At 38.9% G+C, this 16,362-nt stretch overlaps 1 protein-coding gene across 1 annotated transcript in view; it reads right to left on the reverse strand.

Annotated features, from left to right (window-relative positions):
* Nucleotides 1–16,362, reverse strand: part of grin2da (glutamate receptor, ionotropic, N-methyl D-aspartate 2D, a) — a 238,477-nt gene that overhangs the window by 39,449 nt on the left and 182,666 nt on the right. Inside the window, 2 exon segments of the mRNA XM_025902353.1 lie at nucleotides 591–716; nucleotides 13,839–13,992. Of these exon segments, the coding sequence (XP_025758138.1) occupies nucleotides 591–716; nucleotides 13,839–13,992 (280 nt within the window).

Below are 16,362 nucleotides of genomic sequence, written 5' to 3' on the forward strand. Positions count from 1 at the left end.
TCAGCAACTTTTATCATATACACTTATTAGACTTTTGTCAGGATATAAACAATAGGAACGATTATATAATAAGATAAGAATAAGATTTAAACATGCTTATAAAGAGAGATGAAAGCTGAAGTGCTTTGATATAGAAGAAAGAAAAATGACAAGCGTGCACAGACATCTACCTATCACATGAAATGAGTTTACTTCTACTTGTGTCAGTTTATTAGAACATAATGAACAACTTTTCCAGGTTCTAATTAAAAATAAACGTGTCTGGGCAGAGACGCACACAGTAAATAGTTGCAATAATGGTGAAGTGACAAGTACTGTAAAAACGTCAACATCAACCACCACGCAGTCAGTGTTTGTTTCATTATTATTAAATAAGCCACATTGTGGGTGTGAAGTGATTGTTTTGAATCATGTGCAGTCAAAAAAAAAGTGGAACGCTTAATTATAATAATTTGGACAAACACCCTCCTCAAATCAGCCCCCCCTCGCTTACATAACTGACAAAGTGACAAGTTGGTAATAATGTTGTGAAATGAGCAGTGGTGGTGGGTTGATTGGCGTGCAGACACTGGAGCGACTCCGTCACTTACTCTTAGCACTCTGCAGGCTGCGGTTGTATCCCACGGGGCTGAAGAACTCAAAGATGAAGACGGTGACAGCCACGACCGACAGGCACATCACAAACATCATCACCCACACCGCTGGGCTGTAGGGCTCTGCAATACACCAACACACACACACAAGAACGAATAGGAAAACTTTAGGAAGTTCTCCTGACATTTACTAATTACCACTTCATAAAATGGAAATCTGTGTGGATAGTGAACAAAGATTGATGCCTAACAACTATAAGTTTGAGAAGACCCTTGTCATCCTATGCACCAACTGTTTCTGGTGCAGTGGATGTTATAAAAAAAAGTCTGCTCCTCCAATATGCACAGGGTTTTAAACTAGCAAGCAAAAACTTTTCACTGCACGTTTCTAAATGTCACTGTGAACCTCACCTAAACAAGAGGCAGCAACAAAGAGAAGTTGTTAGATAGTTTGCTGGGATGAGCTACAGACAATCATAGTGTCTGTAGTACAAGTACAACCTGCAAGTCCATCCATCCATTCACTTCCGCTTATCCTTTTCAAGGTCGCAGGTCGCACTGGAGCCTATCCCAGCTGTCTTAGGGCAAGAGGCAGGGTACACACTGAACAGGTTGCAATTTAGTGTTTCCAGTGAACCTATCCCCACTAAGTGTATGTCTTTGGACTGTGGAAGGAAGCCGGGAGAACCCACGCAAACGTGGGGAGAACATGCAAACTCCACACAGAAAGACGCTGGCCTGATAGCAGAATTGAACTCAGGACCTTCTTGCTGTGAGGTAACAGTGCTAACCACCGTGCCACCGTGCTGCCCCAACCTGCAAGTGAAATCACTTTTTTTATTTCAACCTCCAAGTGAAATTAAAAAAAGAAAAAACTTTTTAAACTATATTTTGGTGCAAAGTCACTGAACTTGTTACAGGGTTTTATCCACTCTGACGGTTGATTCTATACAGTAAACAGTTTTCACATCCCAGTAACCACTGAAATTGTAGTTATGGCTCGCTCCATATTAATTTAGACAGGAGCTTGATCCTTTTACCCTGAAATACTCAGACACTGCAGAGTGTCAAGCTCTAAGTGGGACCTTACCACTGCTGAGCTTCTTTTGCCTTTGTAAAAAGACTGCATTTGAACATTTTGAAAAATACAGAGAAAAATAGAAACCAAGATATGTAGTACCAAGATAGTAACAAAGCTAGATACTGTAGGTCATTCTGTTGTTGGCTCTGTTCTGTCTCAGCTCAGATTCATAGTAAATTCAACCAAAACAAAAATTGTAATGAGAGGAAAGACATATCTCAAAGCAGGAAGGATCACAGAAGTGATGAAATATCGAATGGGATGTAAATATTTTAATCAAAAATGATATAAAACATCTAAGTCCGAGTCAGGGATTTGATTTTAATGTTTTTATTATGTCCATGAATATGGAGCGAGCATCCATATATTATACATTTCAGGAAAAGAAATGTGTGCTAAATAATTTTACACATTGACACTTTCTGTTTCTGCCACTGTGTAGCTGCATGACACAGCAAATGAGCAGTCTTGTATTAAATTGTTAGACGTCTGGATGTAGACAGGAGGAAATTGTCTCTCCTCATATCAAGTAATGGGTGCTAGTCTAACCGCCGGCAGAGGAAACAAGCAGATTCTTCTGAGATTTGCCAAATTAGTGAGGGATTTGCTGCCTAGACCGACATTGGCAGATGTAACACTAATCAAACAGCACCGGAGAGATGGGCTGAGCTACTGGGTTGCCTCATCAACACTTTAGTCTCTCCCTGTGTTACTTCCAGGATGAGATGCTAAATCAAACGTGACTGTGTGCTGACATACCAAAGAGTAACAAGCACTGTTTATATACGAGGCTTTTAGCTGTGGCTCCCGTGCAGAGAGACACACAGTGAGGGAGCAGGTGGAGAGGCTCAGGATTTATCCATTAAACTTACTGCCAGACAGGGTTAATATGCTTTTAAGGCTGCATGGGCTGCCAACCCGTGTGCCACAAGGACTGCAATGATGCATTACAATTTCAGCTAGGTTTTCATTGTTAAATTGAATAATAATTTCATTTCATTCTGTTCATGATAATCATTTTCATTTATTAAATTTTGGTAGAAACATTTTCAAATAAATCATGCATGGATGATACATTTTTAACACAAAAAGCATGAAACTAGATATGCATCATAATCACAAGGAGGCTAAAGACCTGAATTTTAATCGAGCTTAATGCTTGTACAAGCAGGCACAAAATCAAGCTTAGCTGAAATCACAGCAAGAGAGCTGATGTCAGTGCCAGCCCATATCAACCTGATGGCTCAGATTACACAACTTAAAATGACAAATTCCATCTGGGAGTGTGGTTTAAGCTGCTTTCGCCCGCCTAAAGTTGCTATGCATCTGCAAGCTACTTTGCAACCCAGCTCCACACCAGCTTCTCCTTTTGATGCGATATCTGACCTAATCAGTTTCAGATGGTGTGCTTTAGGTGGGGTGGCTGTGGGTCATCTACTAACAGGAAAGTTGGTGGTTTGATCCCTGGCCGTTCCAATATACATGCCAAATATCCTTGGGCAAGGCACTGACGGAAAGCACTTAGGCACAGAAAAAAATGCTTGTACGAATAGGTGAATAACGCATGTCGTTTAAAGCACGTTGAGTGCTCAGGTAGAGTAGAAATGCACAAGAACCAGTCCATTTAATATTTCCAAACTAATCTTTGTTTGACTATCCAGAATGAAATACAGATCTGCCTACAAATGAGATCATTTTGGAGAGCGAGGATTTAATCTTTCTTCCCAAGTGTGTAAGTACAGTATGTGTGCACAAGGTCCCTCTGTTTAAACACAATTGTTTGAAACAATCTGTCCACCTGACAGTTACATTTATTAAAGAACAAGTTCTTCAGGAGCAGCAGGGAGGCTCGAAGATAACTGCAGTTTTTACCAATAGCTTGTGTGCTGTTAAACATGTAAAGCGAGAGGTGCTGGCGCTTGCAATTTATGTATGAAGATGTGCATGTTTGCATCAGTTTAAGGTTGACAGTGCAAACAGCTTTGCTCAGATGTTGCTTTTTTATGTGCACCCATTTAATATGTTTTTATTGTGATGTTTAGTAATATCTGGTTTCATGCAGCAGTTCCTTTCATGCAAAACAGTTTTCTCCTTTAGGGAGACAATAAAGTCACCTCAACCTTAAAATGTCATTTAGAGAGATAGAACATTTAAAAAAGATAGATGAACAACAGTCCCAGGGAAGAGGATGACTACAGAACAATAGTTTGTTTGTTTTTTTAGTATAAAACATTATTCATTGCAACCCACATTAAAGTTTTACAATGAAAATAAATGCTAGAATAGAATAGAATAGAATTCAACTTTATTGTCATTGCACATGCACAGGTACAGGGCAACGAAATGCAGTTTGCATCCATCCAGAAGTGCTTTAGTGATATAGATATATTACAATATATATTAGCAATAATATAGATATGCAAGTATATTACAGAAATGGGTCTATTGTGGTATGTTATAATGTACACGGTATGAAGTATGTTGTGAATATTCTATAACTATAGGTATGTACAGGCTGTAGATGTAAATGCTGAGTTTGTTTTAGTATATGTGAAACCCTCTTAAGTTTGCCATGCAACATTATGGATGATTAATAATGTAATAAACTGTGTGTCACAAAAACAACATCAAAGTTGCATAAGAATCAATGAATTATAAATTTATAATGATTTTAAATTAAATCAAGAGTTGGACTGGATGGATACATTTGCTGGATTTGTGCTGAATCTAGCCCACTGTCGCTTTAAATGTTTTCTTCAACTTTTCTTTAAATTTTCATATTAATTTATTTATTTTCAGGTTCTAAATCTAGTTTTGAATGACGCGTTCTGATTTTTGAAAAGCACTCAGTGAAGTTTTTAACAAAAGCCAATAAATAAATACTGGTTGCCTGCTTGTTTTGTGAATGACTTTTCCTATACAAAGAAAATGGTTTAATGATTGTTTTGTTTTCTGTGTTTAGTGTTATAGCAGAGGAGAGCGTACATAATAACAGTCATTAACAGAATGTTGAAAATTATACTACTGAGTAGAATAATCTTTGTAATATCTAATTTTAGGAACACTTCACAGGCACGACAGACTACAGTGCAATGGAACAAAACCACTACAAGCAGAGTTAATGCACATGTGCCTGGCATGGCACCAATGAAGAATCAATACGGTCCTTGTTGAAGTGCCCACAGAAAAAAAGGATTTATTGCAGCGTCACTAGATAGAATTAAGCTGCCATGGTTGTAGATAAATTGATAGCAAAATGTAAAGCAGCTAATTTGTGTGGCAATAGCAGGAGAACTGCAGCAGTGTTGCAATGCTCGAGTGGGTTTAAAGAATTACAAACAACATTTCTGTGGCTTGTACTTAATTTCAATTAAGCATCAAACAAATGACTATTTTGTAGCCAGTCACTTTTGTGTATCTGTGAGACATTTCAAGTGATTTTTTTCTTTAACCATTTCAAAGCATTTCCTGTATGAGTTTTGTAAGCAGTGCCGAGCTTCTCTTAGGTATATTCTGAGGGAAGTGACTTAAAGGTGATTCGATGTGTTTGATTACATTCTTTGGTGTAAAGGCATTTTCAAACTCAGCAACAGCGAACGCTGAACAAGCAAAGTTTGGGGAATTGTGAGTTCAGATTAGACACAGCAGTGGATTTATTGACCTGCAGGTGTCGGGAGGTATTTGTGTGTTTGTGTGGTTGAATCAAAATTGAACTTGATCAGGTTTATTTCACTTTCACTTATCGATGACATGAGTCTGCTGGGTTTTGTAGTGCTATTAGCTTTGAGTTAGGATCCATTGAGCTGTATTGTTTCATTCTGTTATGTACTCTCTCAGTGATGTTTGGTTTCCAGCAGCTACATCACCATTTCGCAGAGGAGTGCATTTAAACAGGGAAAGTCAATTCAACACACGTGCTCTTTTTCAAAGATGGACTCTTTAATATTCACACCTGGAAGCCACCAGCTTTAACCACAGTCTGGTACTGGTGCCAGCAAGCAGAGCCACTGGAGTACAAGAAGCTAGGGTTGGGTTAATAAGGTGTATGTGGCCTTGCTCAAGGGCATTTTAGCAGCGGTTGTTTAGTAAAGTGACAATATTATTAATTCAATTTGGTTGCCAGCATGTTCCCAGCAGTAATAGACAGATTCAAACTGGTGACCCTAGTTCTCTACAGAACCAGAGTAGGAATAACCCAGAAAAGTCACCTTATGTCATAAGTCTGTTTTAGTGAGAATGGTAACAACATTATAAAACTGAGTGCTGATCTAACTGATCTATGCCATTAGAAGCTGAACAGCATAGGAAACATGTTATGACATATTTAACACAGTAATGTCATTAAAGAATAAAGTGCATAAATACAGTTCATCTGCTTAATTTATTTTGAGATTTTACCTCATGCACCAGTGCTCACAATGAGGAATACAGCTTACTAGTTCAACACTGATACTGGGTCAGCATGCACAGGTAGTCATGGTGTTGGTATGGTATCACAATTAGAAACAGCTGAATTGCTGTAACGCAAGTTTAAGTAGTTGTTATTTGATTTGCTTCTATAGCATGTGCACAAAGTTTCACAACAATTTGGTATAATTACCGGCTTAATCCAGAGTGCCATAAACAATTACGATCACCTTCTCAGCCTCATCCCACCAGAGTACTTCAGTAAATGGTATGCTAATCTGCATTACGTATACAGCAGGCCAAGGAAAACGATAAGTACAATTAGGTTGCCTGCCACTACACATTTGAAGCTTAGCTGTGCAGAGGCACACATATAGAAGTACAGTTACCTCATATATTTTAATGTCTCTGGGAATATTAATACCAATACAATGACTGAATCCTGTATAGGAGGTAATATTAACAACTGTAACACTGCTGCTTTGTCATGTTTGTTTCTTAATATAGAATGATAACGAAACTTTAGAAAAGTGAAATATTGGAATATGAAACATTATAATATTTCATTTAAACAGTTACTTGCATTTGAAAAAAAATACAGCTTAATTTCACCTGTTGGCTCATAAGCTGCCCATCTGGACACAACAGTGCTGAGAATGCAATGCTAAATCATTAGATAACATAGTTATCTAATGTTCACTCACTTTTATTGACTTTAACTTGTAGAAGCACAAACACAAACACACACACACACACACACACACACTCACACACACACACACAGACATAGAATATTTTGAGAAGCTGAATTCACTAAGCTCACAGAAACTCTTAAGAAGCTCCTCACAAATTATGACTTGGGAGTTTTGTTTTACTGTTAGTGTATAAAAGCTTTTACCTCTGAAATGGCAATATGAGTGGCAGGCTTTCTACTGCAGCTGACCATTCTTCAAAACAAAACACACACACACACACACACACACACACCTTCTCTGTCTTTATTTCTCTTCAGTCGCTCAATTTTCACATCCCTCTTTACTGGGTCCCTTGACAGTTTAAGTGTTTGTTATTATCCAGGCTTTGAGTGTGTGTCCTGTCTCACTCTCAGCTTTGTAGTCTGGAGTTTCTGTGTCTGTAATAAGACCTTTGTGTCTATTTTTAGATTGTAGAGATTTGAAAATATTATGTAAAGGAATAAAAAACAGAGAAATAATAAATAACATTTTCATTCAGTAGCACAACAAAGAAACCAAATCTTTAGAAAACTGTGAGGGTCATGGCAGAGTATAATTTGCCCACAGGTTTAATTATGATCTAGAGTTAAAGCCACCGAGGACCCCGCTTTGAAAGAAGCACTAATGCACGCTGCAGGGAAGTAAACGCACCAGGACAATAAAAACTGCAGAGTCAGCCATTTCTCTGCCAAAAGCGAGAGTCGAGGCGGCGGTACAGCATGCGTTTGGCATGGTTTTATTCATCTCTATGACAGCAGGGTTACACATAAACTACCAAGCTGAATTTCATTAAACTTGGTAGAAATGTGAAGAACTGCAAAAGGAAAGAAATGCATTCATTCATGGTCTGGATCAAGATCATTTTGCTCTGGTCAGGGGAAGCATGTGGTTCTTTCTGAGTATCCTTGTACAGTCATTTTTATTTCATCTTTCTCATTGATGCTGAGAGAAGCTTGCTCATTAAATTAATGTTTAGGTATTTCAAATCTGTTAATTAGTCATTTTTACAGTTACAGATATGCAATCAAATGTGAGTAACAACAAATCAGGATAAATAAGTTACTTCCTTATTATTAATGGATCATTTCCTAACCTGAGAATGGTCTGGGAATATGCAGAGGGCACCCTTGGAAAATTTCAAACATGTGCAGTTCAAAGTGCAGGAGGTATCTGCATGCATTCTCATGTCATGTTTTGCTACCATGAAAGAAAAGTTCAGAGAAAGACCAGAGCAGAGACATCAAACAAGGTTTTAGTGAGAAAATGCTGCTTCAGAGGATGTCAGGTTTGAAAAAAGGGGACCCCGGCAGGACAGTCTTAAATATTTAAAGCCGTAGAAAATGTTTTCATGCTTTTCAAACTGAACATGTACAAGAACCTGACAGAAGAGCATGAGACTGAAAACAGAAGGAAGGAGCTCAGCCCAACTTTGAGGACATCAAACCAGTGAGTCCACTGCAGAATGCATCTATTTTATTTCAGATAAATTAGCCTCTATACGTACTGTACTGCTTTATTCTTGTTGGTTTAATTTACTGTATTGTCGTCTAAGGAGCTTGGAAAAAAGAAAAACGTCTGGACTTCTTTGAGTTGCTTGAAGACGTTTCACCTCTCTTCAGTTCTGCTGTCAAATGGTGGAAAGTCCCAGATTTAAGTTCTGTGGGAGTGTCTCCCGAGAGGGACATGGACCCCCCTATTGACACCTAATCACATGAGCCAAGGTGTGAATCAGCCAGGGTTTCGGGTGAGCTCATTGTGAAACCTGGCCCCACCCTATCATGTGATTTACTAAGGTCAGATGGCCCAGGATGTGAGTGGGCGTTAAGGCGTCTGGGAAGGGATCTCAAAACTGGATTATAGATGGCAGACAGTTGGTTTCGTAAACCACCGCCTCTGTTCAAAGATGGTCGCTCACAGTGGACGTAAATGGCTTCTTTCACTCCTCTTTCAAACCATCTGTCCTCTCTGTCCAAAATGTGAACATTGGCGTCCTCGAAAGAGTGACCTTTGTCCTTTAGATGCAGATGGACCGCCGAGTCTTCAAGCAACTTAAAGAAGTCCAGTGTTTTTTCCAAGCTCCTTAGACTACAATGACCTGGATGTCTGAGAACGGATTTACTGTATTGTCATTTAAATGTAAAAATATGAAAAATAACCCAAATGTGGCATGTCTCTTTTAATTTCATACATTAACATTTTCAGAGATTCTTATCATCAAGATAATGTCGTTATAATAAAAACCCTGGCCAATGACCTTTTCTTCCACATTGAAAGGAGAAACAAAAACTAATAAAAAGAGGCAAAGATTTTACAAATGACACACATTTTCTTAACTGCTTGTCCAATTCTATGTTTTGGAGCCTATTTTATCTATCATAGGTGCACCAGCTCATCACATTAACCATCAACTGACATTTAAACCTATGTTCAATTTAGAACCACTAATTAAACTGACAGCAGCTCACTGGTGGATTCAAACCTTTCACCTTTTTGCTGCAAAGCATCAATGCTAACCTCTACACCACTGTGTCACCCACAATGGTATCAGATCCCTAGGATTCATTACCATTTATTCTGTTTTTCTTCACAAGGCCTAACAAACAGCAAGTGCATTTTAAACAAGTTCAGCATCATGCGGTGCGTCCACATATTGTAGCTGGCTTTCTCACAGTTGGCCTGTTGTTGGCATGCACGTGTTTCCCTCTTCACCTCTTGTGGCTTTTCTGAGACTCCTCCATCAGAAAGGATTGCCCTGTCTCTCAGAGCACTTCTTCCTCACTTGATTATTTCCTTCACCGTTGACCTTTCCTTATGTGTTTGTGCTCACTCTTACCTCTGTTTGACCTTAATTTTTTCTTTTATATTCCATGCGTTCATGTGTGCCAATACACACACAGACGCACACACAAACAGCCAAAGCAACAGTATGGACTTGCTGTCAGCCCTGTGGCCCAGCAGACTTAAGATAAAATGGCCTTGGGAGCCTTGCACCTCCGTCCAACCATGACATGTTTCAGATTGTCTCTTAAATCTCCTCTGACAGATGGATAGATGTACTACTGCAGCTGTGCAAGTATGAAATCAATCCCTTAAGGAGTACTGCGAAGGAGTCAGGTCTATGATGGAAGAATATTAGTGAACTTTTAGAGCAGACTTGGTTGTTATTAAACAACCAAAAATATAGAAAAAAAAATCATTGCACTTTTATTACAGGCTGGGCTTTAAGGGCTATAGAGAAACGGACAATACATGGCAATATGATAGGAAGATTATTTCCAGCTATTTATGACATAATTAGTCATACAGTGTATAGATGTTCTGCAGGTCTGATGCATACAGCATGTGTGGCAGTAAAATGTGCACTTCATTCACACAGGCAGGTTTTAAGCACAGATGGAGGGTTTAAAAAGTAGTCGCCTGAGACGCTGCTCTGTGTTAACAAGTCATTTTTGCTACAGGGTATGATCTCATCTGGTCTGCACGACACACACACACAAATGCGGAGCAGCATGTCAACCAGCCGCTGCTCAGATTAAAATATCTGAGAGCATCTGACACAGCTCTATCAGTCTCTCTATCAAAGCCACTCAACCTCTCTCTCTCTCGTTTGTGTTGGGTTTATAGTGGTACATGACAGGACTTTCTCTCTCTGTGTAACACCATCTCTTTCTCTTAAGCACATTCTTCATCCATCCCTCCCTTTCTTTGTTGTCATTTCTCTCTGCTTCCAACTCTCTACTCTTCTCAAATTCCATCTTTTCATGGTTGGAGGTGCCTGGAATTAGTCTAAGAAGATTTGTAAATTAAGAGGTGTTATCTTAGGAGAGGCCAACTTTGATTGAGGCATAAGCTGTATTTTTAAAAATTGACTGAAGAAAAAAAAAGTTAGCTTGGATTGCTGTGGGGGCTTCTTTGAATGTTGAGAATAGTAAAGCTAACTGTGCATTTTGAGCTGTGCTTTGAGATGCAAAGCTGGGAGTTTGAACCTTTTCAATTGGAAGAAAAAAATCACGCCAGAAATGAAGGCCACTTATATAATTCAGAAAAAATGTACAGTACTGTACAGCGTTATGTAAGCTATCAAGGCTGTTTTAGTACATTAATTTAACCCTTCAACAATCCTTAAGATTAAAGGAAACTAAAGCATTGTAAAGTCCATTAGTGAATAATAGCTTATGCATCTGGGTCCTCTTTTGATGACTCATGTAGTTGTGATTTAAAAAAGAAAATGTGACTTTACTTATAAAAAGCAAAAACCATATCAGATTTAATGATAACCATGTTCCAGGAAGTGTGAAAGAGTCTCAGATGTTCAAGCTTATATTTTTGGACATCATGCATTGTGAATAGGACCCCAGGGTCAGAGCTGCACAGTAATGTCCTGTGGCAAACGAACTCTGATTTGTACTGCACCATTGTGTACCTCAACACTGTAAAAAATTGTTTGGCAACCAAGATTATCGGTGACTGCCGTCACGTTCTACTCGACTCTCTGCAACTTTGTCCTGTCCTCTGAAACTCAGGTTGCAGGGTCACTGTTGTGACACTGTATAAGAGATACAGTCTAACGCAGGTGGATGTGGACACGGCAGGACTTCCAGGTAGCAGCAGTGCTGAAGTCTTATACATCTTACGTTAAATTTGTTTTAGCTATGGTTTTTGTCTGGAGTTGAGTTGAGATTTTTATTTGCACCTCGTATAACCCCACAGTTTCATTAAATTAATTTTGATTCAGATTGATTTTGAATTGCTATGCCCTGTTACAGCTGTCCTCTCCATTATAGATAGGACTGTGCAGCATTTGCATGGTGTTGTTGATGGTCAGCAAACAATAGTTTTCTAATCACAAAATGTTCAGCTGAACATCTTGACAAATGCTTCACAAATCGCCCAGGTAAGGAAATCCCACAAAGCTGATTGTGTTCACCTTGACATTGCGTTTTCAGCAGGAGAAACTACAAGGGACTGACTAACAATGGCTCTGACAGCCCATTGTTAGTCAGTTGTGCAAGTTTTGACCATTATGCAAATGACTGTTTATAAGGTTTGGGAAACCTGCAGTGAGCTGAGATGAAGTCAGAATCAACTTTCTGGGTGTTCAGCTGAACATTAAAAGATGCTTCCTTCATTTTTGTAGCTATCTATAAAACTTATTTTCTGTTAAAAATCATATTAATATGTAAAACAGTTGTACAGCTTCCACAATCTTCACGGTGCATGCTTTAGAAAAAGCATGTCATGAAAATATCCAAGACAAGGGCTGTCTTGCATTACGACCCCTCGAACAGCCGTTTAATTCAGTCTCCTTGAACCACCTGCTTTGAATGTTAACTGTTCCCCCCCATTATTATTCACTGCAATCAGTCCTATACGTGGCTCCTGTATAGTCAGCCTCCTTCACCTGTGTTATCATCCATTCACAACACTGATAAAACTGAGATTCGAGAGTGTATTTTAACACAAACTGTGTTCTTTTCTTTAACCTGATCAAAGTGGTTTTGGTGCCTAAATCCAGCCAAACAGCTAGTCAAACCAAAAGCAAGAAAACTCAGTAAAAACTTTAAATTCAACACGAGACAGGAGGTCAGGCCTCCAAGTTAAAAAAGTTCTGCTTTTACATGAGTACCAGCCTGCTGTATAATAAGACCTCGGGGCCTCTTGTAAACACTTGGGCAATGAGTGGATTTAGAAGGATTTTCCACACTAGCGGTAAAATGATATTTGGTCAATACTTTAAGAGCTGTTTGTTCTTCTAATCTCTCTCTAACTACTGCCACACGGCTCTCACTACATAACTACATACAGCTCTACCTGACTCAGTCAGGATGTCTCTTTTGCCTTTTTAGTAAAACTATTTGAACATGTAAATTTCAATTATTTTGATGAGCTCATCTTTACCTGTGCAAGGGAATAAAATCCCACTGATGACAAAAATAAAACAGTGAAAACCCCTTTTGGTTTGTTTCAAAACTACACAGCTAAGTAGGGCACAGAGAGAGTGCATAACATGTGAGTGCTTCCAAGTATATATTCTTTATGCTTTCGACTGGGGCTATTATAAGCCCAGTATTTCATTTAGTGCAGTGCACAAATTTAAAATTAAAATTTAGTTTAGCGATATTTTCTTCTCAGTCTACCCCCGTCTTTCATCCACAGCTGACCTGAATTGCTTTGTAAAGGGATTCTTACCTTCTCCTTATGTAGCACCACTTAGAGTAGAATTTCATTTTGCATTAGAGAGCTTGAAAATGGTTTGTGATGCTTCATGCACATCTATAAATCCCATTTTAATGTTGTGTATACAGAATTCTGTGGAATACAAATAGACTACTGACTTTATGATCCCTACTTTAAAGCTGAACATGGAGAATAAACATTCCTACATAGACTTATAATCCAGGGTGTTCATATTCAGCAATCTCATAAACTACGAATGCAATGTCAGTTATTGTTTTTGGATTGTAGGTGAGCCTCTCCTCATTGAAACAACTCTGAATGTTATACAAATAAACTTGAATTGATGAGGTTTTCAAACTGTGAGATGTAAGACCGGCTCTTCACCAGTGGCAGAGCTCTATCAGATGTTTAGACACAGCTTATAGAAGCAAATAAGGTATTGATTTAAGCATTTTTGCCAATTTTTCCTGATGGTTTTGATTCAGTATTAAAATACTTCATGGGAAAAAAGACTGAAAAAAGCTAAATTAAAAAATGAGTAATTTCAGCATAAATTCACTAAAAAACTTCACCAGAACTTCAGACTTCTCAGATAGCAATACCAAGGGAACATATACAACCTGACCCCAGTAAGTAAGACACAAGATGACACAGAAGGAGCTAGGGTGGAGATGGGTTGCAAAGTAGCTTGCATCTGCAGGTAGGCAGGCATGTTACAGGTACTAAGCTTGACTTTGCAGCCTTCCTTGACTAAACCCACCACTAAAATATTTCTATTAAACTTTGAGAGCGGAGAAATGACAGACTTATAGAATGCTAAAGTGTACGTTATTAAAAACATCTTACCAAGGAAAGCAGAAGGTGATACTGTGCCGTTACTGCGCGAAACCATGACACTGATGCCAGTCTCCACAAATGGAACCGAAAACTCAACAACCTCTGATCTCTCTTCATTAATGGTGAGTGAGCCGATGGCCATGTCTGCCCTGTTGGACACCACCTGTAAAACAGGAGATCTGAAGTTAAACACAAAGAACTATAAAATATTATATACAAGGTAAAAAGAACCAAGAAAAAACAAATTCACTCAAATCTGATTCAATTTTTTAAAAATAATTTTTAAATTTTTGTGGTATACAGTAATAGATGGCAAGGAAACAACAGTTTCTCATAGTCATTGTGCAGGAGAAATGCCAGAACTTGGTTCTGTGTAGACCTATCATTTCAGATCAGCATGTTGTGCCTATTTATATGAGCAAAACTATAACAAACATTTAGTGCTTTTAATGACTTTTACAGCTACTACACACCAAGAACACCTGATTTAAGCTGATGTGCTGTGGCAAATCTGAAAGAAGTCCATACCCTGGAGGAAAGAAACTCTGTGTTGGCACACAAACAACACCTGTCACTATCCAGTCACTACCAACTTGTGACTGTAGGTGAGGATAGAAACAAAGATCAATTTGTAAATCGACAATTTTTGCTTTCTGCCCAGCTTTCTATTCACCACAAGAGACCAGAGAAGCATCCTCACCAGCTTGTTGTTGTCCTAATTCACTCTCCCCTCACTTGTGAATAAGATTACAGGATACTTCAAATCCTCTTGTTGGGGCAGCGACTGATCTCTAACCTGCAGTGGATACTCCATCATTTTACTTTTGAGAACAATGGCCTCAGATTTGGAACTGCTAAAGCTTATCCCAGCTGCTTTCCAATCAGTTGCAAACCAAGCTGCAGGTCACCCAGAGAGAACCCATCATCTGCAAAAAGCAGAGCTCCTGAGACCACCAAGTCTGACACCCTCTATCCCCTGACTACTGCTAGAAGTTTTGTCCTTAAAAATTATGAACAGAATTTTTGAAATGATCAGTCCTGGTGGAGACCGAAAACCCACCAGGAAGAATCTTGACTTTTCCTGGCAAGATCCAACCTCTCACTCTGACCAGAAAATAAGAAAGCAACAAGATGAACAGACTCTATAGGCAGTTATAGCACACAAATTTACCTCATGCAATGCTCAGGGCACTTTATCATGTAGGTTTTCCAGCCAAGCACTGGACAGTCACATTAACAGGTGGAATTTTCTTCATCGCTTCTTGGATTAGTTGTTGGAATGTAGCCAGACCAGCTCTTCTTTTAATCTGTGGCATAATCTTTTGACTGGGGTCTCTTGGTAAATGTGTATTTTCAAAAAGCACTAACCAAAATATACCTCTTTGGTCTCAATGGATGGCAGTTGGTAGGATAGAGCTACAATGTTATGCTCTATAACTATCTATAACTAAAACACCTTGAACAAACAGCATAGGGATCCTTTTGTCATGACTTGCAACATGAAGCTGTGCTGTGGTCCTCCTCACAGCTCCTCAGGCAGCTGTAAACGAGGCTCAGGCAGACAGAAGGTGAAGAAGTCAGGGGATTCACAGCCCTGTTGGTATTTCACCTGGCAGGAAACAGAGGTTACTTGACTGCAGCAGAGGGACTGTGGAGGTTAGAGGAGCTGGCTGCTGACCAGAAGTTCATTAGTCAGTTCTGGCCTGGCACCAAAAGTCTGTGGAAGACAAAAGGCTCTGCAGTCTCTCAGCAGACACAACGGAGATGCTCTTCATCAGGCTCATGAAGTAGCCTCCTCTAAAATGTTCTTCCTCCTTATTTGTTAAAATCTTAAGCACTGATTGATACATTGTTTCATACAGTTATCAACTGTGAGTTGGAGAATAACAGTGGGGTGTTACAATTCTGTATGTGGGACTCTTTTGGCAAATAATTTTAGGAATTATATATACAGTCAGTGTCGTGACTATTTGGGAAACAACAAAAAAATTTTTGCAAGTGAAGCAACCAAAGTTTTAATTTACAGGGTTTATCAAAAGCATTGGATGGACTGTTTGCACGTACAGCCATTTTTAATCAGTCTTCCATTTTCAAAGGCTGAAAAGTGATTGGACAATTGACTGAAAAGTTGTTCCATCATTTTTCCATGATGAATTCTCAACTTCTACTATACCACTAATCACCAACTAGGCATTGCAGAAATAATTAAAAATTCTTTGTGTTTGGTCTTTTAACTTTTTGCAAGAAACATTAAAAGACCAAATACTGAGCGTTTAACTGGCTGCTTCTGACACTCCCACTTTCGTTAGTATAGCAGCATTCCTCTAATTAGGATTTTAATTTAACCTCCTGCAACTGGACAACTTCAGTCACAGTTTAGCAGCTCATTTCCTGGCTGGTGCTGCAAGAGAGGCCAGTGGAACGGTCGAGTTTTAGGTTGGCAAAGGGACCAACATGAAAAACTATTTCATTTTTTTATACCTACTTTAATAATGTTGATATTTACATACAATAAACTCCAATCCATTGATTG

The sequence above is a fragment of the Oreochromis niloticus genome, linkage group LG22 (assembly GCF_001858045.2).
Source record: "Oreochromis niloticus isolate F11D_XX linkage group LG22, O_niloticus_UMD_NMBU, whole genome shotgun sequence".
NCBI classification, from domain to species: domain Eukaryota; kingdom Metazoa; phylum Chordata; class Actinopteri; order Cichliformes; family Cichlidae; genus Oreochromis; species Oreochromis niloticus.